At 45.8% G+C, this 27,346-nt stretch overlaps 1 protein-coding gene across 2 annotated transcripts in view; it reads left to right on the forward strand.

The window, feature by feature from the left end:
• Positions 1 to 27,108, forward strand: part of LOC110294411 (S-adenosyl-L-methionine-dependent tRNA 4-demethylwyosine synthase TYW1) — an 85,886-nt gene extending 58,778 nt beyond the window's left edge. For both annotated transcript variants that reach the window (XM_021162631.2, XM_021162632.2), the window contains exons 14-16: positions 11,798 to 11,908; positions 21,198 to 21,365; positions 26,575 to 27,108. In XM_021162631.2, the coding sequence (XP_021018290.1) occupies positions 11,798 to 11,908; positions 21,198 to 21,365; positions 26,575 to 26,796 (501 nt within the window). In that variant the 3' untranslated portion in view covers positions 26,797 to 27,108. The remainder of the gene's footprint in view (positions 1 to 11,797; positions 11,909 to 21,197; positions 21,366 to 26,574) is intronic.
• Positions 27,109 to 27,346: the final 238 nt, after the last annotated feature.

Here is a 27,346-nt window from a genome sequence, read left to right on the forward strand (position 1 = left end):
CCCAGACTGGCCTTGAACTCACCCTGTAGCCCTGGCCAGGTTTGGATTTGAGAGCTCCTTCTTCAGTCGCATTTCTTAAGTGGTGTTGTACCATTTAATGACCTCTGTAGGGAGTTAGCATTTCTTAAGTGGTATTGTACCATTTAATGACCTCTGTAGGGATCACTCCTGTGCTTTGTGATTTTTGGTTTTTACAAATACATAGTATTGGATGCCACTGGTAAATAATACTTAATTTTTTAATTTTCAAAAATTATAATAGATATGTAGGAATTAGATTTTTTGGATAGTTATATGACAGAGTCTTCTAAAATGATTATTTATTAGCAATTATTTTATTAATTATAATATCATTTTATTAACCATATTAATATTAGTTATAAGAATTACTTTATTAATTCTAAAATGATTAATTCCTTAAATCAAATCATATGGTATGTTTAAAAAGATCTTTTAAGTGTGTGTGTGTGTGTGTGTGCCGGCACATGCATACCCTAGCATTTGTGAATCAGCACAGATGTGGGGGAGGACAGCTTGCAAGCGTTGGGTCTGTCCTTGCAGCATGCGTGTCCCCGACATCAGACCCAGGTTGTGAGGCTTGGTGGCCAGCACTTGTTCCTGTAGAACCATCTCACTGGCCCGTGGTATCCTTTCGTTCCTCGTGTAGGACAGCTTTGCTGTGTGATGCTGTTTCTAGGACGGTCCTACCACTGCCTTCCCATGCATGGTCTTCTGGATTCAGGGGGAATATTCGCTGTCTCACCACGAATAATATTAATAATAATATTTGCTGTTGACTTGTTGCAAATATCATTAGTGTGGAGAATGTTCCTTTTGTTCCCAGAGCCCTATGGGTTCTAAATGATGAATAATTGTTGAGTTCACGTGCTTATTCTCATTCTATTGAGTAGTCCGCTCCTTCTGCTAATATGGTGAATGGCACTGATTCTCAAATACCAAACAACATTCCATCCCTGAGATGAGCTTCAGTTGGTCAGTGTGTTATCTATTTTGTGTTATTGAGTTGTTTCGTGTATTAATATTTAAAAGCTGTTTCTGTGTTCCAGAGAAATGCTGAACTATAATCTTTTTTGAAAAGATTTATTTTTATTTATGTGTTGTCTTTCTGTGTTATGCAGTTACCCTTGGTGGCCAGAAGAGGGAGTCTTCCCCAGGGGCTGGAGTTAACAGATGGTTGTAAGGTGTCTCATGGGAACTGAACCCAGGTCCTCTGCAAGAGCAGCAAGGGCTCAAGGCCTGAGCAATTTCTCCAGCCCCAGCTTCCTTCCTTAATTTTTTTCTTAACTTTGAAATTATTTTATTGCTTAAAAAAAAACAAAATGTGTATGAGTATTTTGCTTGCACCATGTGTGTGCCTGGTACCCAAGGAAGCCAGAAGAGGGCTTTGTATGCCCTGGGACTGGGGTTACAGCTGTGAGCTGCCACATGGGTGCTGGAATCAAAGTCATGTCCTCAGAAAGCAGCTGGTGCTCTCAACAACTGAGCCATCTCTCCAGCCCCATTAAAAATTGTTTTCATGGGTGTTAGCTCAGACCTTTAATCCCAGCACTCAGGATGCAGAGGCAGGCAGATCATTGTGAGTTCAAGGCTAGCCTGGTCTACAGAGCCAGTTCCAGGGCAAGCCAGGGTTACACAGAAAAACCCTGTCTTGAAAGGCAAAAACAAACAAAAATGTATTCCTTTCCATTTCACAAATGAATATAACACCCCAGTTCCTCTCTTACCCCCCTCCCACTCTCACTGAACCCCTCTTTCCCAAGAACTCCCTCCTATTTTCATGCCCCTCCCCCTTTGATGCCTCTGTGTTTAATTAGCGCTGCTCAAGTGAGCTGACCTGTAATCATCGGTCAGAGCATTGCAGTGATCCCATAAGTACAAGGTGCTCCTCCTGCACTCGGGAGGAGTTGAGTGCATTTTCTATCCCTTTGGTCAGCTTTAGAAAACTGCAAGTACTCCGTCATTCCATGTCCATCTGTGAACTGAAGGCAGTCCTCCCATCATGCTCTGCTGTTGCCTCTCCTGCTCCCCTGTGTTTCTGTTGTTCTCTCCTCATTACAGCAATACGTTGTTGTATTACTTTCTCCAGCTACTTCTAAAGATGTTATTCAGCTTTTTTTTTTTTTTTGGTTTTTCGAGACAGGGTTTCTCTGTATAGCCCTGGCTGTCCTGGAACTCACTTTGTAGACCAGGCTGGCCTCGAACTCAGAAATCCGCCTGCCTCTGCCTCCCGAGTGCTGGGATTAAAGGTGTGCGCCACCACGCCTGGCTGTTATTCAGCTTTTTAAAAAGCCATACATGTATCCTTATATCCTGTGTGTGTGTGTGTGTGTGTGTGTGTGTGCGTGGGTGTGCGCGCGCGCACATAAAACATGGTACATGTGGTAAAATCAGAGGGCAGCTTTCTGTAGTGGCTTCCCTTCATCTGTTGAAGTGTCTCTTATTTTTGCCAGTGGGCAGTGTACTCCAGGGTGGCTGCCCCTTGAGCTCCCAGCCGATTCTCCTGCCTCTGCCTCCCATCTCTGAGTAGGAATGCTGTGATCACAAATGTGAGCCGCCAGGTCTGGCTTTTTACCTGGGTCCGGTAGATAGAATTCAAATTGCCACGATCACATGGTAAGTGCCTTCACCCCACTAAAGTGACACATAGGGCAAAGGCCTTATTCTGGCTCACGTTTGAGGCTCCATGCAGCAGCGGGACAACAGGGAGGGCAAGGCCACAAGCCTGTCACATGGCAGTCAGAGCTGGGGTTAGAGCATTGAATGCATGCTGCTGCCCCAACACCCTTTACACTCAGACCATCCAGAGTCCCAGCCAGAGAATGGTCCTGCCCACAGTGAGGATGTAGTTAAGATCGTCCCTCAAACACGGGCTCAGAGACGACCCCCTCCCCCCCCCCCCCCCCCCCCCGCACTTCTGGATTCTGTCAAGCTCAAGCTGGCATTAACCAATGTGAGATGCTCTCTCTAAACAAATAAATAAAAATGTATCATTCTGTCCTTTCCTGCTGTTTAACTTCCATGTCCTCTGGTGAGGATCTCCTGGTGCTACCTCTTCCTTCTGTCTTTGAGGAAAAGATGGCCAAGCCTACTTGGGACTCTGCCAGACCTGGGAAGATGGAAACAGTATTCTTTTCTTTTTGTTCCTTTCAAAAATTACTTTATTATTTTTAGTATGTATGGTTGTTTTGTCTGAGTGTGTGTCTGCAAACTATTTCCTGGTGGCCACGGAGTCCAGAATAGGACGTCAGATTCCCTGGAGTTTCAGATGGTTGTCATCGGCCACGTGGGTGCTGGCAGTCAAACCTGGTTGCTTTGGAACGGCAGTCAGTGCTCTTCTCCGCTGAGCCATCTCTCCAGCTCCAGCGGCACTGTTCTTCAGGATTGAAAGAGGCCTCAGCTAAGTGGAACCCACTGTGGGTCATCAGTCTAGAGCTTTCTTCCCCATGACAAGAAATGAATGTTTTTGCTGAAACAGAGTTCCTCCTATTTCAGTAAGAAAGACTAAAGATCAATACATATTAAGAAGTTAGAACCGAACTGCAAATTACCCACAGAGGAAGAACTTGGGAGGGAATAAAGAAGTTAATGAAACAGACCATCCACAGAATAGAGACGATTATAAAAACCAAAGTTGGCCCTTAACAAAAAGCCTGTAAGACTGCAGAGTCAGTCAGTGAAGCGAGATAAGACAAATGTGGAATGTTAGGGATGGAAAGGAATGTGGCCAGGCTCACTGTTCTCTTGTTGTGAAGACACTCCATGACCAAGGCGCATGACCAAGGCGCTTACAAGAGGAAGAATGTAACTGGGGACTTGTGTGCAGTTTCAGAGAGCGAAGCCATGACCATGTCGGGGAGCATGACTGTGTCTGCGTAGGTAGACAGGCATGGTGTTGGAGCAGTAGCCAAGAGCACGCATCTGATCTGCAGGTTGGAGGCAGAGAATGAGAGGTTGGGACTAGTATGGGTTTCTGAAGCCACAATGCATCTCCCCCGACACCCATGACACACCTACTCTGACAAGGCCACACTTTCTAATCCTTCCCAAAACAGTTCCATCAAGTTAGGAACAAGCATTCAAATATATGAGCCTATGGCGGCCATTCTCACTGAAACCATCACACTGAAAATCTTGAGATGCTAAATAACCAAATGAGGGCTATGGGAGATGACGCAGTGGGCCAGGTACTTGCCGTACAGAAGCCTGAGGCTCCGAGTTCTGGTCCTTAGCACTCATGTAAAGCCAGACTTAGCGGATCTACAATATCAGTGTCCCTGTGATGATGGGTCAGCTAGCCTGGGTTAGGCACAGCGACAACCAAGGAAACCCCATCTCAAGGTGGAAGTTGAGGACTGCACAATCCAGATAGTCCTCTGACCTCCACACTTGTCCTGTGGCATGTGTGTGGCTATCTGCATGCATGCTCACATGTGTATACACATATATACTCAAAAGAAAGAAAAAAAACATGTTTTGAATGACTTTATGACATTTAGATAAAATATACAAAATCTTTTTTTTTTTTTTTTTTTTAAGACACAGTTTCTTTGTGTAACGTAGCCCCAGCTGTCCTGGAACTCCCTCTATAGACCAGGCTGGCCTCGAACTCCTAGAGATCTACCTGCCCATGCCTCCCGAGTACTGGGATTAAAGTCAGGCCGCCTCCTGGTCAAACTGTACAGATGCTTAGGAAACAAAACTAGAAAAAAAAAAAAAAAGGCACAAAAATAAACCAGAAGGCTGTGAGTCTGTATTTGTTAGATTTGTTTTCCAGCTTGATGCAAACTAGGGTCATCTGGGAAGAGGAAACCTGAGCTGAGACAACGTTTCCATTAGATTGGCCAGTAGGCAAGCTTGTGGGGCATTTTCTTGAATAATGAATTGCTGGGTGTGGGCCCAGCTCACTATGGGTAGTGGCATACCCATAGTCCTGAGGTGCATAAGAAAGCCGGCTGAGCAAGCCAGTAGGCAGCATCCCTCCATGGTCTCTGCCTCAATTCCTGCCTTGGGTCCTTACCTTCATGATGGGCTGTAACTGTTGTAGAAAAAATTTAATCCCAATCCAGGGTTTCTACCCTGCCATTGATCGTTCAGTTCCTGGATAAAAGACACACAACCTTTATATTTATAATAAGTCTTTACCAGCACTAATGCAGATCAGATATCTACCCTCCATGTTATTAAAATCTATTTTTTATCCATAATCCCGAGTAATTACTGTGATTTATCTATGCTGCTCTTACCTCCAGTTGGCCAGCCCTCAGGGCCATGTTTTCTTGACTCCTAACTCATGGTGTCTTTCTCCTCTCTCCACCTTCTTCCCTCCGCCTTGTGGTCTCCTCCAATCAGGAACACCAGGCCCCACTTATCTCAGTTCTGCCCAGCTTTAGAGTGTAGGCATCTTTGTTGTTGTTGTTTTCGAGAGAGGGTTTCTCTGTGTAGCCCTGGCTGTCCTGGAAATCACTCTGTAGACCAGGCTAGCCTCAAACTTAGAAATCCACCTGCCTCTGCCTCCCAAGTGCTGGGATTAAAGGCCTGTGCCACCACTGCCCGGCTTTTTTTTTTTTTTTTTTAAAGATTTATTTATTTCATATATGTGAATACACTGTTGCTGTCTTGAAGAGGGAGGGCATCAGATCCCATTACAGATGGTTGTGAGTTACCATGTGGTTGCTGGGAATTGAACCCAGGACCCAGCAGCTGGTGCTCTTAGCTGCTGAGCCATGTCTCCAGCCCTGACTATAGGCATCTTTATTCACCAAGCACAAATAATTTGGGGGCAAGGTCACACATAGCATTGCTTGGGTCTGCATGTGGACTCTCATCTCTGGGGCAACCAGGTCTTAGGTTAGCATTACAATTCGTCTCAACAGACCAAACCTCCACACGTAATCTGTTAGCCACGTAAGCCTCTCCTCCCCAGGTTGCTTCTGGCCATGGTATTTTAATCACAGCAACGGAAAGCGAACTGTAACAGGGCTTATAAATAATCTGACTTTATTATTTACTTATTGAGAGAGGGTTTCACTCTGTAGCTCTGACTGACCTGGAACTCATTGTGTAGAGCAGTTTGGCTCAAACACACAACAAAGTCTTCTTCTGAAGTTCTGGGATTAAAGGTGTGCATAGCAGCCAGCTTATCTTAATTTTTCGTGTGTGTATGTGTTTGTGCACGTGTGTATGTGTACGTCCATGGGAGTACAGAGCCCTTGGAGCTGGTTCAGGTAATTGTGATCATCTGCCAGGTCCTCTGTAATAGCAGGGAGTGCTCCTAACCACTGAGCCATCTCTCTAGCCTTCTGGTTTTATAATTTAAAAACCTGTGCAAAGAGAGTTCCAGGCCCAGATGGCTTTACGGTTGACTCAGCGTAAACCCCAGGCAGGACGGGGCCAGCTCTCCACAGCCACTCTCCAGCTCAGACTGTCACTTGTGGTAGTCCTGACTTTCTGGGGCGGGCTAGTGCAACACCTATAATCCCGGAGCTCTGAGTAGAGGCAGAAAGATCAGAACATCAAGGTGATTGGCTAGATGGGAAGTTAGAGTCAGAGCCTGTCTTTCAAAATCAAATCAAATCAAATCAGGGCCGGTGAGATGGCTCAGTGGGTAAAGGCTTGTGCTGCCAAGCCTCATATCCTGACCGCTACAGCATGTGTGGCGTGTGCATGCTCTGACACACACTTGGATGAATACAGTTTTATTTTATGTGCATAAAGGGTGTCGTGCACTTCTGGGAGAAGATAGTTGGCTCCTAAACATGGACATTAAGCAAATGGCCAAGTACAGCAAGACTCCATTAATGGTCATGGGAAGACCAGCTCTAACAGGACTTCTTGGCTTTCTCTCCACTGGCCTTTTTCACGGAATGATTGTGATAGCAGGAAAAGGGGTGCAGGGTGGAGGAGCTTGTGATTATCCTGTGCTCAGCAGCAGCTCTGGCCTCTGCCCACTAGATGTCAGGAGCACCCCCACTTATGGAAGCCACAGAGGCTTCCCAAGGTTTCCTGTGGAAGGAAGTTTCAAAGTTGGAACAGGATAGCCCCAGGGTCGCAGAGTTGCCTCTGGTTGGAAACCACCATTGCTACTGCATAGCAACCACTGTACAACTAGAAGTGGCTCAGCTGTAGAGGTGACTTTATTATATATATTAATTACAGTGGAACATCAGTTTGGAATATGAATGTACTCATGCATCTTTTAAAAAGAAGAATTTTTAGTACGCCTGTCTCTGTGCATGTGAGTTCAGAGGACAAAAGAGGGTGTGGGGTTCCCTGGAGCTGGGGTTCCAGGCATCTTTTGGGTGTGGGGCACAGACTGGCCAGGCCCTCTGTAAGAGCAGTTGTAAACCACTGATCCATTCTCCAGTGTCCCCCACTGGAGTCAGGGACTCATGTACTACAGGTTTGACTTGAAAGGAGGCCTTGAACTCCTCATCCCCCTGCCGCCGACTCCCTAGTGCTGGGATGACAGATATGCGCCACCATGCCTGGTTTATGTGGTTCTGGGGATGGACACTAGGGCCTCATTGTAGGGAAGGCAAGCACTCTAGCCACCCAGACAAGGCCGAAGTCTTAATTTCTTTGTGTGTTTTATCTCAGTTTTACAAGGTGTAACTGATAGAGACAGACAGACACACAGAGAGAAAGACAGACACCCAGAGAGACGGACTGACAGACACAGAGAAGCAGAGCGAGTGTACACACAAGCCCAGTTGCTAGGATTCCTGTTGCTGGCGACCACATCCCAGATCACCTGCTCTGCTACTGTGTGGCTTTTGGCATTTTTACCCTCTCTGAGCCTGGATCTCGTGTTTGTCAAGTGAAGATAATAGTCACACATATCTGCCAAGATTCCTTCTGATGTACATACAGATTTTATAGCCTTGGAAAGACACAAATACACGTAACAGCATCTGGCACACAGCAAGTGCTGAGTAATGTCTCTGCTGTTAGGGGCCTCATCAGGTTGTGTTCAAAGGACTTGTAAACCTCTCGGTTTATAAATCCTGCTTTCCATGGAGGTAGAGAGAGGCAGAGTTTGCTTTAGGTCTCAGAAAAGTGTTTTGTTTAAGTTTCGTCTCTTGCATGTAATTTCCTAAGTGAATGGTTGGGTTTTTATAGAGATGTTTAAGTGGAATATTCTCTTCCTTCTATTCCGTAAATGGTCTTTGCTGGCATGGAGTCTTTCCTGTTGGGGCTGACTTAGTTTAGTTTTGGTGTGTAAGCGTATGATGTACATTTGTGTGGTGTATCTTTGTGAGTGAGTGTGTGGGAGGGGGGTGAGTGCCCTGCTGTCTGTGGAGGCCAGGGGAGGACATCAGGTGTCCTGCTGTGCTACTCTCTACCTTATTGCCTTGTGACAGGTTCTTACCCTGAAGCTGGAGTACGGTTGGCAGCCAGAGAAGCAGCAGTGATCCTATCTCTGCCAATCCCCCAACCCCTACTCCACTCCTGGGGTCACAGATGTGTGTGGCCATGCCTGGCTTTTTATTTGAGTTCTGGGGACCCAAACTTACATTCTCATGCTTGCATCCCTTGAATTATCACGCACTGAGCCACCTCGGCTCTGTCATTGGTATTTTAATAGAGGTGTCTAAACAGTCCCTTGGTACTTGGCGTGCTTTAGTTCTGCAAGGCTTGGTTCTAAGTCCGACAGGGTTAAGGTGCTAAAACAGGCAAACAAAAACGACTTTGTTGTTAGTTTGGAAATGGGGTTGCTGTGTGCCACCCAGCTAGCCCAGCACTCTTGTGTAGCCCAGGCTGGCTTGGAATTTGCTGTGTAACCCAGGCTGTAAACTTGGTGCATTCTTGCCACAGCCTTTTGGGACCTGGGCTTCCTGGGTTAACATTGCTAAGCCTGCACAAATCCCCTGTTTTACAAAGATAGGAATTGAGCATACTGAGGAAGCATGCATTCTCTGGATCCCATCCTACCTCGGATTTATTTTAACCCACTGCTGCTCTAGGCTAGCAGAGCTGGCGAGTTGTCCTTGGTAATTGGCCACTTTCTTTGCATCTGATTTATTTTCTTTCTTTCTTTCTTTCTTTCTTTCTTTCTTTCTTTCTTTTTTTTTTAAGTTGGTAGCTTTCCAAGACTCCAATTATATTACTCACAGTTTACTGCTTTTGTGTGCACTTCAGTCTTTTTTTGCCCTGGCTTCCTTGATTTGATCAGAACTTTCAGGAAGACTTTAAAACAACAGGATAGACAGCCTTCTGTGAGTTTAACTGGGACGTCTCTTTTATTTTTAGAAGTGTGTGTGTATGTCTGTGCACAAGAGTGCAGGTACCCATAGAGGCCGGAAGAGAGGGACAGAGCCCTAGGAGCTGGGATTCCAGGTGATTCTGAGCTGTTCAGCATAGATGCTGGGAACTGAATTCAAGTCTCTGTAAGAGCAGACTGAGAGCTCTTAATTGCTGAACATCTATCTCTCCAGCCTAGCTCTATCTATTCTTCGATTTGATGTGGAAGCCTGACAGCTATTGCAAGGGAATTTAGAAATGCCCTGTCTTTTCTTGCCTGGTAAAATGCCTTTCTAAAGAACTAAGTAGATAGGAATGAAATGCTTTTGATGTGCCTGACAGATGCTCTTTAGTATAGATTTCTAAGTTTGGTCCATGAAAGATCTCACATGTGCAGGGTGCTGTAGCATTCAGGAACATGGGCACCCCAGGACCCAGGAAATAGAGGCAGAAGTCCAAGGTTGTACTTGGCTAGCCTGGGCTGCAGGAGACTTGCTTTATAAAAAAAAATTACTCTTGTGACTTTTTTCTTGTTATAAATTACACTTTTCTTTTCCCCAAACACAGAAGTGGGGAGCTTGGTGTCCCTTCTTTTCACTCCATTATTTTGAGCCCTGCTCACTAAAGCATTTGTTACCCAGGTCTGGCCTCCCCACAAGGGCAAAATGTTAGCCTTTGATTTTAAGCTATCCGTAGTGGTCAAAATGCCCTGAGTCTTACTTGTTTATTTCAGGCCCAGGAAGGTTGCAACATCTTGGGTTGTCCATCTTTCAGAGTCTTTAATGACTGCCATCTTAATGCTTTCTGAAAAAACAAACAAACAAACAAAAAAGTGCTCCAATTTGGATTCTTTGGTAGGTGTTGGTTAAACCACGCATGCACATGTTTTTCCTGTCAACAAGAAATGCCAGTGATTATAAATGACAAGAAAGCTTGAGAGAGCCAGGCGGTGGTGGCTCACGCCTTTAATCCCAGCACTCGGGAGGCAGAGGCAGGCGGATTTCTGAGTTTGAGGCCAGCCTGGTCTACAGAGTGAGTTCCAGGACAGCCAGGGCTATACAGAGAAACCCTGTCTTGAAAAAAACCAAAAAGAACCAAAAAAAAAAAAAAAAGCCGGAGAGAAAAGAATGCTAATCCATATTATTCACAGTCCACATGATTCTTGTGTGAACTTGAAAAGCTTGAAAAGGTTATTTGAGTTAATGTTCCATCATCTAATATGATTTAATCACCTTATTTCATTAGAATGTATCTGTTTACTGATATCACATCTCAGTTTGACATTTTCCTTCGTGTCTGTAATGCCTTCCAGTCATTTTACCCTCTGTTTCCCTTTTTTGTCCCGCTCCACCCAAAATCCTCTTATTCCTCCTAACAGGTCTCCTTTTTATTTTAATGCCTTTTTTTATGTGTGTGACCTGGAAAAAATATTTTTTAAAGTGTGTGTGCGTGCACACACATATGCAGGTGACCATGGAGACAGAAGACCATGTCAGATCCCCTAGAGCTCGTGTTACCCGTGGTTGTGAGCTGCCTGATGTGTGTGCTGGGGACTGAGCTCAGGTCCTCTGCAAGGGCAGTCAGTGCTCTGAACTGCTGAGCCATCTCTCCATCACATAATGAGTTTAATGACAGTTTCTAACCCTAGCACGGGAGAAGGGTTATTCACAGGAGCGCGGGTAGTTTACCAGTGGTGGCACCCATGGGGGGACTTGCTTTCTCTTTAATAATCATTTTACTTATTTGTTTGTTTAGTTAGTGTGTATGTGTGTGTGTGAATATATGAGTGCCTCTGCACGTATGAATACTTGTGGATATGTGTGTGTCTGTGTGTTCGTCTGTGTATTTGTATGTGTGCATGTGAATGCACCTGTGTGTATGTATGTACATGCACATACAGGTAAAGGGACAACTTGCAGGAATTGGTTCTCACCAGTCACCATGTGGGTCCCAGAGTTTGAACTCAGGTTATGAGGATTTTCAGCAAGCGCCTTTACTCACTGAGTCCTCTCACTACCCCTTTGCTCATACTGAAGCCTGTTCAGTGTGTGTGTGTGTGTGTGTGTGTGTGTGTGTGCGCGTGCATGCACGAGTGCGTGTTGGGCGTGAGAATCTGATCATCACTGACTGTCACTTCAGGGACTGCAGAGATAGAAGGCTTTGTGGGTGAGAGCATTGGTGTTCTCCCAGAGGCCTTAGGCTCCATGCTCAGCACCATGTTACAGGGTGGGGGTCTGCTGCCTTCTGTTAGCCTCTCTGAAGGCAGTGTGCTCCTGTATACAAACACACACAGAGACACAGACACATCCGTATACATGGAATGAAAGATAAAATCACTCAGAGTCTCGTGCTCTACCAGTTGAGCTAGCTGAGCAACCCATGTTTTTTTTTTTTTAAAGTAACTTCGGTTTGTAGACGTCCATAGGGGCTTCACCTGACCTGCGTTCTCTGTGGCTTAAGGGTGCTGGCCAGTGTTCTTGGGTCAATCTGTGACATATGCTCAGGCTAAAGCCAAGTTGTTTTCCCTCTGTTCCAGCAACAACGAACGGTCTACAGACTGACGCTTGTGAAGTGTTGGAACGTGGATGAACTCCAGGCCTACGCTGAGCTGGTGTCCTTGGGGAACCCCGACTTCATCGAGGTCAAGGTGAGCTCTGCTGCCTGGTGGTGGGCATTCTGCAGCAGAGGGCAGCTGACTGAGGGCTGGGGGTAAAGCTTGCAGAGTTTCTGGGTATTTGGATCATAGACTCACCAGGAAGCTGGCTCTGTCCTGGGCATCAGACACAGCACTGCAGGAGACTGAGCCATTGGTCTTCGAAAGCTTCTACTTTGCCGGGCTGGAGAGATGGCTCAGTGTGAACAGTTGCTACATTCCCAAAGGACCCAGCTCAAGGGGACCCAGCTGAGGGCACTGCACACAGACACACACAATATTTTTTAAATCTTTTTTTCAAAGTGAGAAATAAGTTTAATTATCGGACCGGTCAGCTTATAAAAATCAATCATTTCATTGATTTATTTTACAGTTCATCACTGCCACATACAACATGGTCAGTTTAGACTGACATTTTAGATATTTGGTATTGAGATTTAAAAGAAAATCTTTAAGAGTTTCCTAAGATAAGAGGTAGACAACACAAGATGAGCTGTTCTGTGTAGTTCCACTAAACTGAGAAAGCAGTGCTAGGATGAGCAATTAGATTCTAGGAGACATTTCAAACCTCCAGGCATGGGTGGTAGGTCTAATGAGTCCTGCCCACCTACCACCTTCAGTGGACCAGGCTGGGGCAGGTCTGGTTTCAGCTCAACTGCCACCCACTGTCTCTGCCCTTATCCCTGATTATTTTACCCTAAGCTATGTAAGTTAAAAGGTAAGTTCTTTGTTCCTTTCTTCCTTCCTCCCTCCCTCCCTTCCTCCCTTCCTTCCTTCCTTTCATCCATCCATCCATCCATCCACTTTTTGTTTGTTTTTGAGATAGGGTCTTGTTCTGTAGTCCAGGCTAGCCTGGGACTCACTGTTTAGCCCAGACTTGTGGGCCAGCTAGTTTGGCATACACAGAGGCAAACAATGCGGCCCTTTCTTAAGCAAGGTGGAAAGCAAGGACTGACACCCATCCCACCACCACACAAACAAAAAGATTGAAAAAAAACATAGTACCCAGTGGCTATGCATAGTGGTAGAGGCCTGTAATCCCAGCACTCAGGGTCACAAGTTCAAACTCATTCTTGATTACTCCATGAGTTTGAGGTAAGCCTGGCTACATAAGACATTTTCTCAAACATTAAAAAAAAAAAGAGTAAAGGAAAAGGAAAACATGCACAGCACGCATGCATGTGCATGCACACACACACACACACTATACACACACACACACACATATACATACACACAAATATACATATATACATACATATATATGTGTGTATATATATGATACTTTTTTATATATTTATTTTTATTAGATATTTTCTTTATTTACATTTCAAATGCTATCCCGAAAGTTCCCTATATCCTCCCTCCGCCCTACTCCCCTACCCACCCACTCCTGCTTCTTGGCCCTGGCGTTCATTCCCCTGTACTGGGGCATATGAAGTTTGCAATACCAAGGAGCTCTCTTCCCAGTGATGGCCGGCTAGGCCATCTTCTGCTACATATGCAGCTAGAGATATGAGCTCTGGGGGTACTGGTTAGTTCATATTGTTGTTCCACCTATAGGGTTGCAGACCCCTTCAGCTCCTTGGGTGCTTTCTCTAGCTTCTCCATTGGGGGCCCTGTGTTCCATCCAATAGATGACTGTGAGCCTCCACTTCTGCATTTGCCAGGCACTGGCATAGCCTCATACAAGACAGCTATAACAGTCCCTTCAGCAAAATCTTTCTGGCTATATATGATACTTTTACATATTAAAGTACAAGTTCATAGAGGCCACTGTTTCAGAGTTAAGCCAGGGCTGGAAGTGACAGTTTGGAGCTCTGCCTGTAAGATAGAGTATGGAGGGGCTCTCTGGGGACCAAAGAGCATCCACAAGATGGGTGACTGGTAGGAGGAAGTCCTCATCTTTAGAAGCCAGCTCTTGCCTTCTCAGCGTGGAGTCTCAGGAGTGCTGGGAAGCAGCATTTCACTGCTTTAGAGATAGAGGGGTGGGGGGTGGGCTCTCTACAGGAGGGGCAGGGTTTGAGGGGAGCAGGAGGTAGGCATCCAGGGCCCCTGCTCAGCTCTTTGTAGTAGGGGTGGGAGGTGGGCACTCTGTAAGAGGGGCAGGGTGGGGGCAAAGTGGGGGGAGCAGGAGATGAGCACCCAGGGCTCCTGCTTTCTGAGCCATTATAATTTTATCTCTGGTCAGGCTAAAGACCTTCTTTGATTTTAAAATTGCTCTTAAGTTCAAAAGGTTTCTCTTGGCAGAAGTTTTAATGACGCACAAATATAAACTGTCTGAAAATATATGTCCCTGTTCAGGGAAAGCTCGCCAACAGCAGAGATTAGTGGTGTTTTAATTTATGGTTTAGCTATTAAAAATGTTTCCACAAATTATATGGTAGTAAAATGTCTGTTTTTATTGTGCTTGGCTGGGTCACAGGCACCCTTCTCGCCCTCTCTTTCAACCCCTCTCCCTCCCTCTTCCCCTTGCCCTTTCTTCCGAAGTCATGGTGAACATTTTACAATTTGAAAAAAATTTTAAATGTCTTTTAAACAGAGTCTTCTGTTGACATTATACCATGTGGCCAAAGATGAACTTGAAGCCCTGATCTTCCTGCTTCCACTTCTCAAGTACTGGGGTTACAGCCATGTGCCACCATCGCACCAGTGGTAGTAGTTACTATTTAAAAAAGAAGAAAGAAAGAAAGAAAGGGCTACTTGTTAGACAGTATATTTTCCTGCTGGGGTTTTTGTGTATTTGGCTCCCGTTCACATGAGTCGGAAGTAGAGAAAGCTGTGTCACCGCTCGCTCATGGTCTCTTTCAAACAGCTTCCCACTTCGTCCTTTTATCCCGGCAGGATTGCCGGCGATACTTGTACTCACTCAAGCACTCAAGGGGAAAACTGAGGACGGGAGGCGTGGAGATGGTACTGAAGTCCTTAGAAGTACATGAGAGAGTTGATGTTTAAAATTCTTAGAGAAACGTGTGGTCTAGCAAGAGTGAAAATCTACATGCATTCAGGAGTCGATTCCCTCCTTCCACCATGTGAACTAATTCAGGTTCCAATTCAGGTTGTCAGACTTGGTGGCAATTGCCTCTGCGCACTGAGCCTTTGCCACCAGCCTCTTACACCAGATTTTCCTTACCTGTTCATCTGTTGACAGACACCTCAACTGATTCCACCTGCTGGCAGTTTTAAATAGTTAGGCAGAAGGCATGGGCCTGGGGCTAGCTCTGAAGTTCTCCCTAGGATCCTACAGGACCAGGCCAGTTTGTCCTTCCCTCAGGACAAACAGATGAGTTAGAACATCCTCGAACCACTGGGCTCTCTCCCCAGCTCTTCTCACCTATTTTGAAGCAGGGTTTTGCAAAGTTGCCCAGGCTGGCCTTGAACTCCTTCTGTAATCCAGGTTTATCTTGTTTTCTAGTCCTCTGCCTCAAGCTGCCTCTATGCTGGGCTTCCAGGTCTGCACTGTCATGTTCTGTCTCTCAAAACTCAGAGACTGAACCAGGACCGAGAACGTGGCTTGGTGGTGGAGCGCTTGCCTGGGATCCAGGAGGCCCTGGGTTCTATGTCCAGCATTTCAAGCAAGCAAACAGCAACCAACTAAAAATAAGTTAGTAAGCTAGAAGGTAAGCTTTCTTGTTGAGTAGGATTCAAAGAGTTATTGTCTGAAGAGGTGACATTTTGTTGTGGTGGTGGCTTCATGCCTGTAGTCTTAGTGCTTGGGAGGCTGAGGCGGAATTTGAGGCCAACTTGGGCTACAGGGTGACACTCATCGTAAAAATCAAAGATGAAATGGAAACAAAAACAGTGGACGGTGCTGGGAGACGGCTGAGGTGTTGAGAGTGTATACCGTTCTCTTTACAGCACCAGTGTCCATCCGGTGGCTCTGATCCCAGCTCCAGGCAGTCTGACACCTATAGGCAGTGTCTATAGGCACTACTCACAGGTGCACATAGCCACATTACATAATTAACAATAAAGCTTTGGAAAGAAAACTAGTGGAGGCTAAGGAGACATTAAGGAGGAGGAGGGGAGGGAGAAGGGTCTCTGAAGCTCCTTCGTTGAGAAACAGTGTGACAGCCAAGATAACCCCTACCCCCAAGAAGTGAAGTGTGTGTAATCTATTAGATGAAGCCCTCGAGTGAGAGTAACTGATAAGTCAGGTCTGTAATGGAGCCCTCAGGGTGTGAGGACAAGAGGTCATGCACATCATAGTCCATTGGTTCAGGAGGGACCCCAGCCTAAAGGACAGAAGACAGAGCCTTTCAGTGCAGGGCAGTGCATCAGAGGAGTGTCTGCCCAGGGCTGAGACAAACGGAGAAGCCTGGAGTCATGACCACCCTGACTCAGCAAAAAGGGGAAGTCTTCCTGTGAGCCTCAGGGCAGTTTGGTTCAAAGTTAAGAGTATGCCAGGCTCACATGCACACCCCCTGGCCTTGCCCATCTTCTGAGTTGCAGGAGAGCTGAGTCTTTTGTGAGGATCCTAAGGTAGAAGCAAGCTGAGTGTGAGAGAGCTCACTGTAACCCCACGGCTCAGGGTCATCCTCAGCTACCGTGGTTGTAGGCTAGCCTAGACCACATGTCTTAAAACAGCCAAAACAAAAGCAAGGGCCAGTGACAACAGGTAAAGGTGCTTGCCACCAAGTCTTACAACCTGCGCTAACCCTGGCTGGTCGGAGAGAGCCAATGCTAGCAAGTTGACCTCTGACCTCCATGTATGCACACACACTGAATAAACGCATAAATACCATGCAAAGAGTAGAAACGTGAGTGTTTTGGGATGTGTTTCAAGCATGGTTCCTATTCACTTCTTTTTAGCATCTTCTCTTGTTTTACTGACTGAACCAGATCAAGGAATTTGCCTTTCTGTCTTTCCTATCTCCTTTGTCTTCTCATTTTATTTATGAGGCTGCTCAGGCCGTGAATCAAAGGTTTGGTTTAAAATCTAAAGCTTTTCTTCTTCTTTTGTTTTTCCAAATGTTCATATGTATGTATATGAGGTTCCCCATCCTGACCATGGGTACACACAGAGGTCAGCCAGCGACCTGCATTAGTCAGTTTCATCCTCTGCTGGGTGGGTTCCAGGGATCCCACCTAGGTGGTCAGACTTGGCCGCAAGCGCCCTTACTTGCTGCACCATCTTGCTCATAGTTTGAAACATGTAGTGATACCTATTCGACATGCAGTCTTTCAAACCAAATTATCTTTCCTAAAATTAGAATGACAGTGGCTTTTATTCTCTGAGGCAGGTGTCTGGCTAGGCAGCCCAGGCAGGTCTGGAATCTCTCTCTCTCCTGCCTCAGCCTGCCAAGCTCTGGGCTTGTAGGTGCACACTGCCCATCTGCCTTAAATTAATAATTGTTCAAGAGGTTTGTTTGAGAATTCAATGGGATAATCTTTGCCTGGATCCAGTAAATGTTTAGATTGCCTTCCATTAGGCATGTTATAGAAGATAAATCAGTAGATGCTATCTCTTCATTATATTGATTTCCTCTTTCCTTTCATTGCCAGTCTGGTAAAAATTTTTTTTCTTTTATATTCCCTGTAAATTAACGTGCATTTTAGCCTCATTAGGCTTGAATGGGGCCTTCATTTGTGAGCCTGAGACTCTCAGCTCTCATTATCTGCCTGCTTGTTGGTAAAAATGCACTTCACGTTACAAACATCTGCCACATTGAAACTCGAAGCATGGAACACATTTGTAAGGAATCCTGTGTTTGTGTTCTCTTCTGAGCCCAGGAAGTGCCTGGTAACCGCTTGTTGTCAGTGACTTTGTTTAAAGCCACCCTCTGTTGGCCCTGAAACTGTTGACAGGGCTCAACGGTGGTTGAGGACATGCAGCAAAGCTCCCCTCTCTGCCCACGGGCAGGGGCAGAGGCAGGGGCAGGGGCAGGGGCAGGGGCAGGGGGTTGCCAAGTACTTGAGTCTCTAGTGTTTATCAGTTTTCATGTTGCTGCATCCATATACTGCTTGAGGAGACTCTGTAGTCTGTCATCAAGGGGAAGACGTGATAGTGGGAGACAGGGCCTGCCTCTTTACATCCAATTGGATCAGTAAGTGGAAGCATAAATAGTAGCAGTCTGATGGCTTTCTCCTTTGTTCCATTTTTACTGAACCTTAATTTATTTTTATTTATTTATTTTGAGAAAGGATCCTACCGTGTAACCCTGTCTGGTCTAGAGTATGCTATGTAGGCCAGGCTAGATCTAAACTCACAGAGCTTGTCTCTGCCTTCAGAGTGCTTGAATGAAAGGTGTGTGTGTGTGTGTGTGTGTGTGTGTGTGTGTGTGCGCGCGCGCACATGTGTGAGCATGTGATTCATCTGGAACTGTTCCCATTCAAAAGGAAAACGGAGCCTAAAAATGGGGCCCGTTAAAGTTGTGTGCAGTAGCCAGCTTGAGAGCGTCAGGCAGCTTACGCTCTGAGGGTTAAGAGAGGTCACTTGAGTAAAGCTCTTATGAAGTCGAGCTGTAGAGAATCAGAAGTGCAAGTAGCACATGGCCAAAACATGTTTTTCTACACATGCATATGACATGAACAGAGCACAGAAGCCAGTTGTAGCGAATAATTTGTGTAACTCACTCCTATCCGCTCCTGGCTTGGGTACGAAACATGTTCCAAGAACAATTCCATGTTTTTAAAGAAACTGAGGACACAAGACTCTGGTCTTATTTTCTTCTTGTTTTCTCATGAGCACTCCGAATTCCCGTCACGTGACTGCATCCTTGGACTGTGCTCCAACAGTAAGGCAAAGTGTTGCGAGTCCTTTTCTCCTATATGTGACTTGGGGATCAAACTTGGGTCATCAGGCGTGGTGACAAAGCACTCTGACCTGCTGAGCCATCCTGGTGCCTCCCTTTTTCCTTTTTAGTTTGGGTCTTCAGCCCACGGGATGGTTCCTCCTCCGTTAACCCTTTACAGCAAGACCTTCACAGACACATCAGGCTCTGTCTTGGAGATGGTTATAAACCCAGCCAAGCTGAAACAGTGCTTAACTCCTGTTTAACAGTTCATAGTCCTCAGAGAGTAGACAGTTCAGGACTGGGCTGATGCTCTCCGGTGCAGCACTTGCCTACCACACATGAAGCGCTGGCCATCCCCAGCACTGCATAAGCCAGGATTGGTGGTACACGCATGAGAGAGAGGCTGGAGGGTTGGCAGTTTAATGTCATCCTTCACTCCATAGTGAAATGGAGGCCAGCCTGGGCTACACAAGACAAACAGAAGGTTTTAATGAACTTCGGCATATAGTCCATCTTCCCAGTGAGTCAGTCCCCTTTAGCATCTCATGATTTGTTATTGCTGAATAATAAAATATTAAACTATCTCCCTCAATCAAAGTTATGAATATAAGATCTTATCTGAGACCTCTGTGCTTCAGGGAACTTTTAAATATTAACAAGAAGTTCCTTTGAGATAGCTTTTCCACACAGTTGCGTAACTCAGCTCTCATAGGCAGCTTTGGAATCTGATGACCTGTCTGTAAGCCACCGCTGCCGCCGCCTCCTCCTCCTCCTCCTTTTCTTCTTCTTCTCCCTTCTTCTTCCTTCTTTCTTCTTACTTCTTCTTTTACACTTGGGTTAGTAATTAGCACAGTTTTCCAACTTGATTTTCCTAATGGTGTCTTGAACTGTGTTACTTGCGTGTTAAAATCCACTGAAGCTCAGCCTAATGGATTCTTTAAATCCCCAAGCAAACAGAGGCCATTTCACCACTTATTCTAAGGAAGTGGGGCTGTGGGTGGTTAATATTCAGAGAAGGCTTTCTGGGTGCAGTGTCCGTAGTACTGCGAACAGCCATCTGTGGTGGCTGTCATCTGCACTGAGGGTTTGTAGAGCTCAGGCCAAGTCCCAGCTCTGCCATCTGTAGGGGCGGGTCGCCTAAGGCTCGTTTGTAGAATCAGCTTTTCTTTTTAATATAATGCAATTCTGCCTCTTACACAGCATGCGGTGTCTCTGTGTACATACATGAGCAGTGTCTCTGTAGTGTCTGTATGTGTGGTGTCTGTGTGTATAGTATCTATATGTCTGTGGGGTGTATGTGTAGTGTTTCTCTGTAGTGCATATTGTCTCTCGAGTGTGTGTGTGTGTGTGTGTGTGTGTGTGTGTAGCATTCGTCTGTCTGAAATCTATGTATGTGTTTGTGGCATGTATGTCTGTGTGTCTGTATCAAGGAGGGGACTTGTAAGCAGCAGGCTTGCCTTTCTGTTTCGATTGCTGCCTGTGTCTAGAAGATGGTAGCTAGCTGCCGAGGCAGTCCAGTGCTGAGCTGGTCATGGTGGCCGTGGCTGTAATCCCAGCTCTCAGGAGGTGGAATCGGCACCAGGAGCTCAAGCTCGGCAGGATACAGGATACAGGCTGACTTTAGGGCCAGCCTGGGATGTATGAAACATCTCAGAACCAAAACAACAGGGTTGCTCTGGAGAGGTCCGAAGAGACACCTTATTTGAGAAAGAATCGTTTCCCACTGCACTTGCCCAGTAGAGGGCCGAGGAGATTGGGGGCTGGGGAGGTATGTCTGGGTTCACAGATAAGGAGGAAGAATTAGAAGCCAATGTATGGTACTACAGTTGTTTTAAAGAAGTAGGAATTTCCATATTGATAAAATAATTAAGGCTTGCACGTCAGTCCGCAAATGCTTCTCCTTGGTGTGATATTCTATTTATTTTTAATTCTTTTATTTTTTATATAATGAATATAAATATATTATTTTCCCTTCCATTTTGTCCCCACAGGCTCTCACATATACCCTTCCTTGCCCACTTTCAATTCATGGCCTTTTTTTTCATTAAGTGTTGTTGTATGAATATAATACACATATATTCCTAAATACGACCTGCTCAGTGTATATAATATGTAATACTTTATAAATTCACACTCAGTGGGGCTAGAGAGATGGCTCAGCAGATAAGCGCCACATAGACACACTGTGTCAGAAAAACTCGCTCTCTCGTTATAGAATTCCAGTGGGATCTGTATCAGTTACTCCCCTCCCAGCTGTGAGAAAATGCCTACAAAAGCAATGTCTGTGGGCAGGCATGGCGGGCGGCAGGAGCGTGAGATGGATGCTGGTGCGCCTGTTTTATTTGGTCCAGGACCCTAGCCCACATTCAGTGTGCGTCTCACCTCACTTAACCCTTTCTGGAGACATTCTCACCGATGTGCCCAGTGGTTTGTCTCCTACGTGATGTCAAATCCCGTCAAGTCGATAATGAAATGTGACCACCACAAGCTGTCCCCCCCAGAGACAGGTCCGTAACTAACAGTCTTTGATGCTGTCCTTCCCTCAGGGTGTGACCTACTGTGGGGAGAGTGCAGCCAGCAGCCTCACCATGGCCAATGTCCCTTGGCATGAGGAAGTGGTGCGGTTTGTCCGTGAGCTGGTCGATCTGCTTCCCGACTATGAAGTTGCGTGTGAACACGAGCACTCCAACTGCCTCCTGATCGGACACAAGAAGGTGAGATGTGTGCTGTGCCCCCCACTTCTCTCTCACCTTTCTTCTCTTTCTTCTTTGTGCCCCGCACTTGATCACAGGGGATGTCCGCTTGTCCACTGTCTTTCCTAACATGAGTGTTAAGAAAGCCCAGAACAACACAGAGAGCACTATTCCATTGTTTGAGTTTTTAAAGATTTTGTTTAGAGATTCTTGTTTAAAGAATTGCTTTTATTTTTAATCATGTTTGCATATGCCAGTGTGCACGCATATGAGTGCAGTACCCTTGGAGGCCAGAGAGGGTGACATATCTCCATCTGGGCCCACAACTGGATGAGTCACCTTAAGCCAGCAAGTTTAGAGACATCAAACACAAAATAATCTGGGGCCAGAGAGATGGCTCAGATGTAAAGGCACTTGCCACCAGGCTGGGCCAGCTGACTCTGGGGACCCAGAGGGCGTTGGGAGAGAATTGACCTCTGCAAGCTATTCTGTGACCTCCATTCGTGCGTACCCTCTCCTCCCAAATGAATACATGTAATAAAGATTTTCAAAACATAACAAAATTCATTAAAATAACCTAGGTATCAGGTTTGGGTTGTGAGCTGAGCCTGTAGCTAATATGTCATCATGTGTAGATTTCTTTGGATCGTTTATAATAATTGACTTGTGCTGTCAGTCATTTGGTTTATGGGATTTTCTCTGTGTGAAAGGTGAGAAAATAGCCAGATGAGGTTGTTTGAGTATTTTCCTTGTGGCAGGTACTCTGGCCTCTGTGGCTGGTCCTGTCTAGAGCCGCCTGGCTATTTAGTCAGGGCCGAACCTCAGCACAGTGTGTCTGTCATAAGACCATACGTGACCTTTTGAGTGTGTTCATAATTCTGCATAGATTTACCTCTTTCCTTCCTGTGGGGTATGAGGAGTCCCTGAAGTCAGATGACCTCATGTCTCAGGACACTTACCCTGGCATCTTAGATCTGAGGCTTCGTTTCCCTGTTGACACAGCTGTCTTCCGGTGCAGTTTGTGTCAGACGTGCTAAGCGCTGCCCTTTTAGCTTCTGACTTTTGCATAAAACAGTTTGACTTTTCTGAGCTACCTTTATCTCAGCTTGTCTTGAGAAGTTCAGTTTGATCCTTGAGGCATTAATTTCAGAGTTACCCATATTCTGGATGGAATCTTGCTTTCTCCATACCCCAAATTAATTTGTGTTAGGTATCTAATCTGCAAGCGTGACTATATTAAAGTTGGGGCTTCTAAGGATTGGTTGAAGTCCTGAGAACAGGCCTGATCTGTTTGGATTCGCATCCTCACAGGAGACACTGAATAGCCCGTGCACAGGGAAGAGAGCCCGTGTTAAGCCACGGAGTCGACATTCTTTGCCAGCCAGGAAGACCAGACTTGCAGGAACCTGGCTTTGGCCTTCATTTCTGTTCCTGAGCAGCCCAAGACTGAGGTGCCTTGTCACAGTGACCTGAGCCTAATGTGCATCCATGTCGCCTGCAGAAGCTTAGCCCTCCAGTTTTGTCCTCAGACCAGGAATCAGAATTGTCATTGGACACTTTAGCTTCACATGGCCCCGTGTGTGCAAGTGGTTTCTTCCATTCTGGACTAGGGTACAGACTGTTAGCATAGCTCCCAGTGCCCAAGTTTGCAGTTTGCCTCTGGGATTGCAGATAAGGTGCCTTGCATATGGGTTATTGTGTTTTGTGAGTGTGTGTGTGTGTGTGTGTGTGTGTGGTGGCTCAACTCTGATTTTTTTTTTTAATGTAGGCTGGACTAAAAATTAGGTTTATGGTTCTAATCCAGTGGTTCTCAACATTCTTACTGCTGTGATCTTTAATCCAGTTCCTCCTGGTGTGGTGACCCCCAGCCATGAACTTATTCTCATTGCTACTTCATAACTGTAGTTTTGCTATTGTAATGAATTGTAATGTAAGTATCTGGTGTGCTGGATGTCTACTTTGTGATCCCAGTGACTCACAGGTTGAGAACTGCTGTCTAATCTCAGCAGATCCTTTTGTCTTTCTGAAACTATCTATGACAAGGAATTCTTTTTTTTTTTTTTTTTTTCTTTAGTTTTTCGAGACAGGGTTTTTCTGCGTAGCCCTGGCTGTCCTGGAACTCACTCTGTAGACCAGGCTGGCCTTGAACTCAGAAATCCTCCTGCCTGTGCCTCCCAAGTGCTGGGATTAAAGGCGTGCGCCACCACGCTTGGCTTGACAAGGAATTCTTTACTTCTTATTTTTTTGTTTGCTTTAAAAAAAAAAAAAGATTTATTCTTAATTATGCATACATATGTGTGAGTGTGTGAGTGTGAGTGCAGGTGCCAGTGGAGACCCAGAGGCATCGGGTCCCGTGAAGCTGCAGTTACAAAGAAAGGCTTGTGAGCTCCTCCACGTAGGTGCTGGGAACCAAACTTGGGCCTTCTGCAAGAGGAGCAAATGCCGTAAAGGACTGAGCCATCTCTCCAGCTGCACCCCTCCCTCCTGTTTTTGGAGACAGGGTCTCACGTAGGCCAGGCAAGCCTCAAATTGGAATTCAGTATTTAGCGGAGGTTGACTTTGAACTCGAACTCTTCCTGCCTCTACCTCCTGAGTGCTGGGATTACACGTGTGCACCGTCGTGCCTGGCTAGAAAGAGCTACCTGCCTGCCGCAGGCCTGAAGAACCCTGTGTACAGTGTGTCTTGGAAGGGCATGAGGATAGGGGGTTAGGTCTCTGCCTGTATGATGCAGGAAGCCCTGGGGCAGCGTCCCAAAGAATGGACCTCAGACAGGGAGGCCTCATACTTCATCCACAGACTAATTACGCTTTTATATACATTTGGCCCTGTCTAGTAGAAAGCTCTTAGGTGACATAAACCACAAGCCATTTAAATTCAGCAAGTATTATCCTGACTCCAGGAAACTCTGTTTTTCATTTTTAATACCTTTTCTTAACTGTAACTGGAAACTGTTGTTTCAATTGGTTCATAGAATTAGACTTTTGTGGTTACTTTTTTCAAAGATATTTTTGAAAATTTTTGGGTGTGTGTGTGTGTGCATGTACCTGATAGCATGAAAGCAAGGACCCTCAGAGATCAGAAGAGGGTGTTAGATCCCCCAGAACTAGAATCATAGGTGGTTGTGAGCCATCCAATATGGGCCCTGGGACCTGAACTTGTATCCTCTGCATGAGCTGTGAGTGGTCTTAACCATTTAGCTGCATCTGAGCCCTGCTTTTATTTTGAGACAGGCTCTCACTCTGTAGCCCAGGCTGCCCTTGAACTCCCTCCTGCCTCAGTCTTCCTAGTGCTGGGACAGAAACACTAGTCTATTTACAAGTCACCCATCAACATTAGCTTTGCATAAATGAATGCCAGCAAGAGGCTTTGAATGCAATGCCCTCGCCACAAAGTGAGTTCCCCCACTACCTTCTCCTTGGTGGCTTCTCTGTTCTCTTCATCCCGGCCATTATTCCACAGTGACTTTTGAGAAGCAATTTACTTAAGAGAGTACAAATTGGATTATTCCCCATTATTGAATTGAAATTCTTAACGAGGCTTTCTGCTAATGAGATATTGTATGCACGTTAGGATGCAAAGGCTAGCTTGAGTCATTTAGCAGCTCAGAATTAGAAGCCATTGATTGAGGCTTTATTCAAGCAAAGTTTAGCAATAGAAAGACCTCCACACATCCATGCTGCCAACAAAGCCAGGAGAACACACACGAGATAGAAAGCAACCACAGCAGGAAGAGGTGGAGGCAGCTTGACCAGATGTGTCTGCAGGTGTCTGCAGTCACTTCACTCCAGGAAAACTCAGCTGCCAGTTTTAGGGAGTAGCCTCCTTCCCTTTTCCAGAAATGTAGCTCAGGTTGCCTCCAACTCCCTCGCACTGATACACATTTTCTTTCTTTCTTTTTTAAGGGCTTTAATTTTTTTGTTCTTTTATTTTTTTTGAAATTGTAATTAACACCCCCCCACACACACACACACATAAACCCCTCCTTGCAGTCTTTCAAATTCATGGCCTCTTTTTTCATTAATTGTTACATGCCTATACATATATGACATGAATGTATGTATTCCTAAATAGAACCTGCTCTGGCCTCGGATCTTTCTGCCTCAGTCTCCCAGGGTCTGAGTCTCCAGGCCTGGGCCACTCTGCCTAGTTCAGGAAGTGTTCTTTGTTAACAGATGTGCCTGCCATGCGTGGTTTGGAGCAGTCTTCAGGGCCACAAACATACCAAAAACATGTGAAAGTTTAACATGATAGGAAAACCAGGCTTATTAGCAATTTAAAACATTTTTTTTTTCTTTTTTGTGCAAGAATCACATGTAGCTCAGCCTGGCCTTGAACTTGCTCTGTAGTCCAGGTTGACCTTGAACTTCTGATCATCCTGATTCTAGTTCACAAATGCTGGGATTACTGGTGTTTACCACCATGTCCAGTTTGTGCAATGCTGGGAGCAGAACCCATGTTTGGAGAGGCCTCTACCAACAGATCCACATTCTTGACCCTTTCACTAGGGGCTTTTTGACGTTTGTTTTGATCCTTAAAAAAAACACTTATTTATATTTATGTATGCTGCATGGTGGCCTTGACCATGTTGGGCCTTGAATATCCTGGAGCTAGAGTTCTAGGCATTTGGCTATTTGGAGTTCTAGGCATATAGGCCATTGTGAGCTGCCCTGTATGGGCGATGGGAAGGAACTCTGGCCTTCTGGGAGAGCAATGCATGCTCTTGACTGCTGAGCCATTTCTCCAGTCCCAACCCAGTGCTGTGTGTTTTACTCGGGGCCTCTATTGCTATGATGAAATACCACAACCAAAAAAAACTTGGGGAGGGAAGGATTTATTTCAGTTTATGCTTGTAGTCAGTCCATTACTGAAGGAAGTCAGGGCAGGATCTCAAGTCAGGAATCTGAAAACAGGAGCTGAAGCAGGGGCCATGGAGGGGTGCTGCTTACTGGCTTGCTCCGCCTGCTCTCTTACACCATCCAGACCACCAGCCCAGAGATGGCCCCATTCACGGGAGCTGGGCCCTCCTGCACCAGTCATCAATTAAGTAAATGTACCACAGGCTGGTCTGGTGGTGGCATTTTCTCAGTTGAGATTTCCTCTTCCAAAATGATTCTAGGTTGTGCCAAGTTGCCATAAAACTAGCCAGTGCAGCTGGTGTGGTCCAGATGGGACTAGAACTTTATTCTTTATACACAGTTTTACATCTGACCTGACAACTTTTCTTTGCAGTTTAAGATCGATGGAGAATGGTGGACATGGATCAATTACAGCCGCTTCCAAGAGCTCGTTCTGCAGTACGAAGAAAGTGGAGGCTCCAAGACGTTCAGCTCAAGGGATTACATGGCCAGAACCCCACAGTGGGCACTGTTTGGTGCCAGGGAAAGAGGCTTTGATCCCAAGGACACGAGATACCAGAGGAAGAACAAAACGAAGGACATTTCCGGATGTTGAGCTTATCTGAGTTAAGGATCTCCAAAGACAAAAGCTACATGGCCCCGGCAGGTCCTTGGCTGCCATCACTGTCCACGGGGTAACAGTTCACAGCCGTACTTCATGGTCTGACACCAGCAGGCAGCCATGCTGCCCACACGGCATCCACAGGTCGACGCTGCTTACCAGAACTCAGGCCCTTTAATGAGTCAGTTTCTGAGACAGTGAAGATGACAGTCACCTCTGAATTTTTATAGTTTGGATTTTATTTTAGTAATTTTCCTAAGTGCTATCCCTGAGTGTTACACAGGGAATAAACACTGCCGCCACCTCCTTCTGAGCTACTGACTCTTTCCTTACCTTCCTCTCTCTTCTTTAGATCTGCTCTGCTTAGGTGGTACAGGCTGGCATTCCCTCATGACAATGCTCCTGCCTCAGCCTGCTGAGAGCTGGGATTACAGGCCAGCATCTCCAGGCAGGCTCTCTGAGCTATTGGCTCTTTGTAGAGTGATCACTTAGTATATTTAGCTTAGAGTGCCCTGGGCTAAACCCTTCTACCTATCCAAGGTAA

Source organism: Mus caroli, unplaced genomic scaffold (genome assembly GCF_978045245.1).
Source record: "Mus caroli unplaced genomic scaffold, Mus_caroli_1 scaffold_4, whole genome shotgun sequence".
Taxonomy (NCBI): Eukaryota; Metazoa; Chordata; class Mammalia; order Rodentia; family Muridae; genus Mus; species Mus caroli.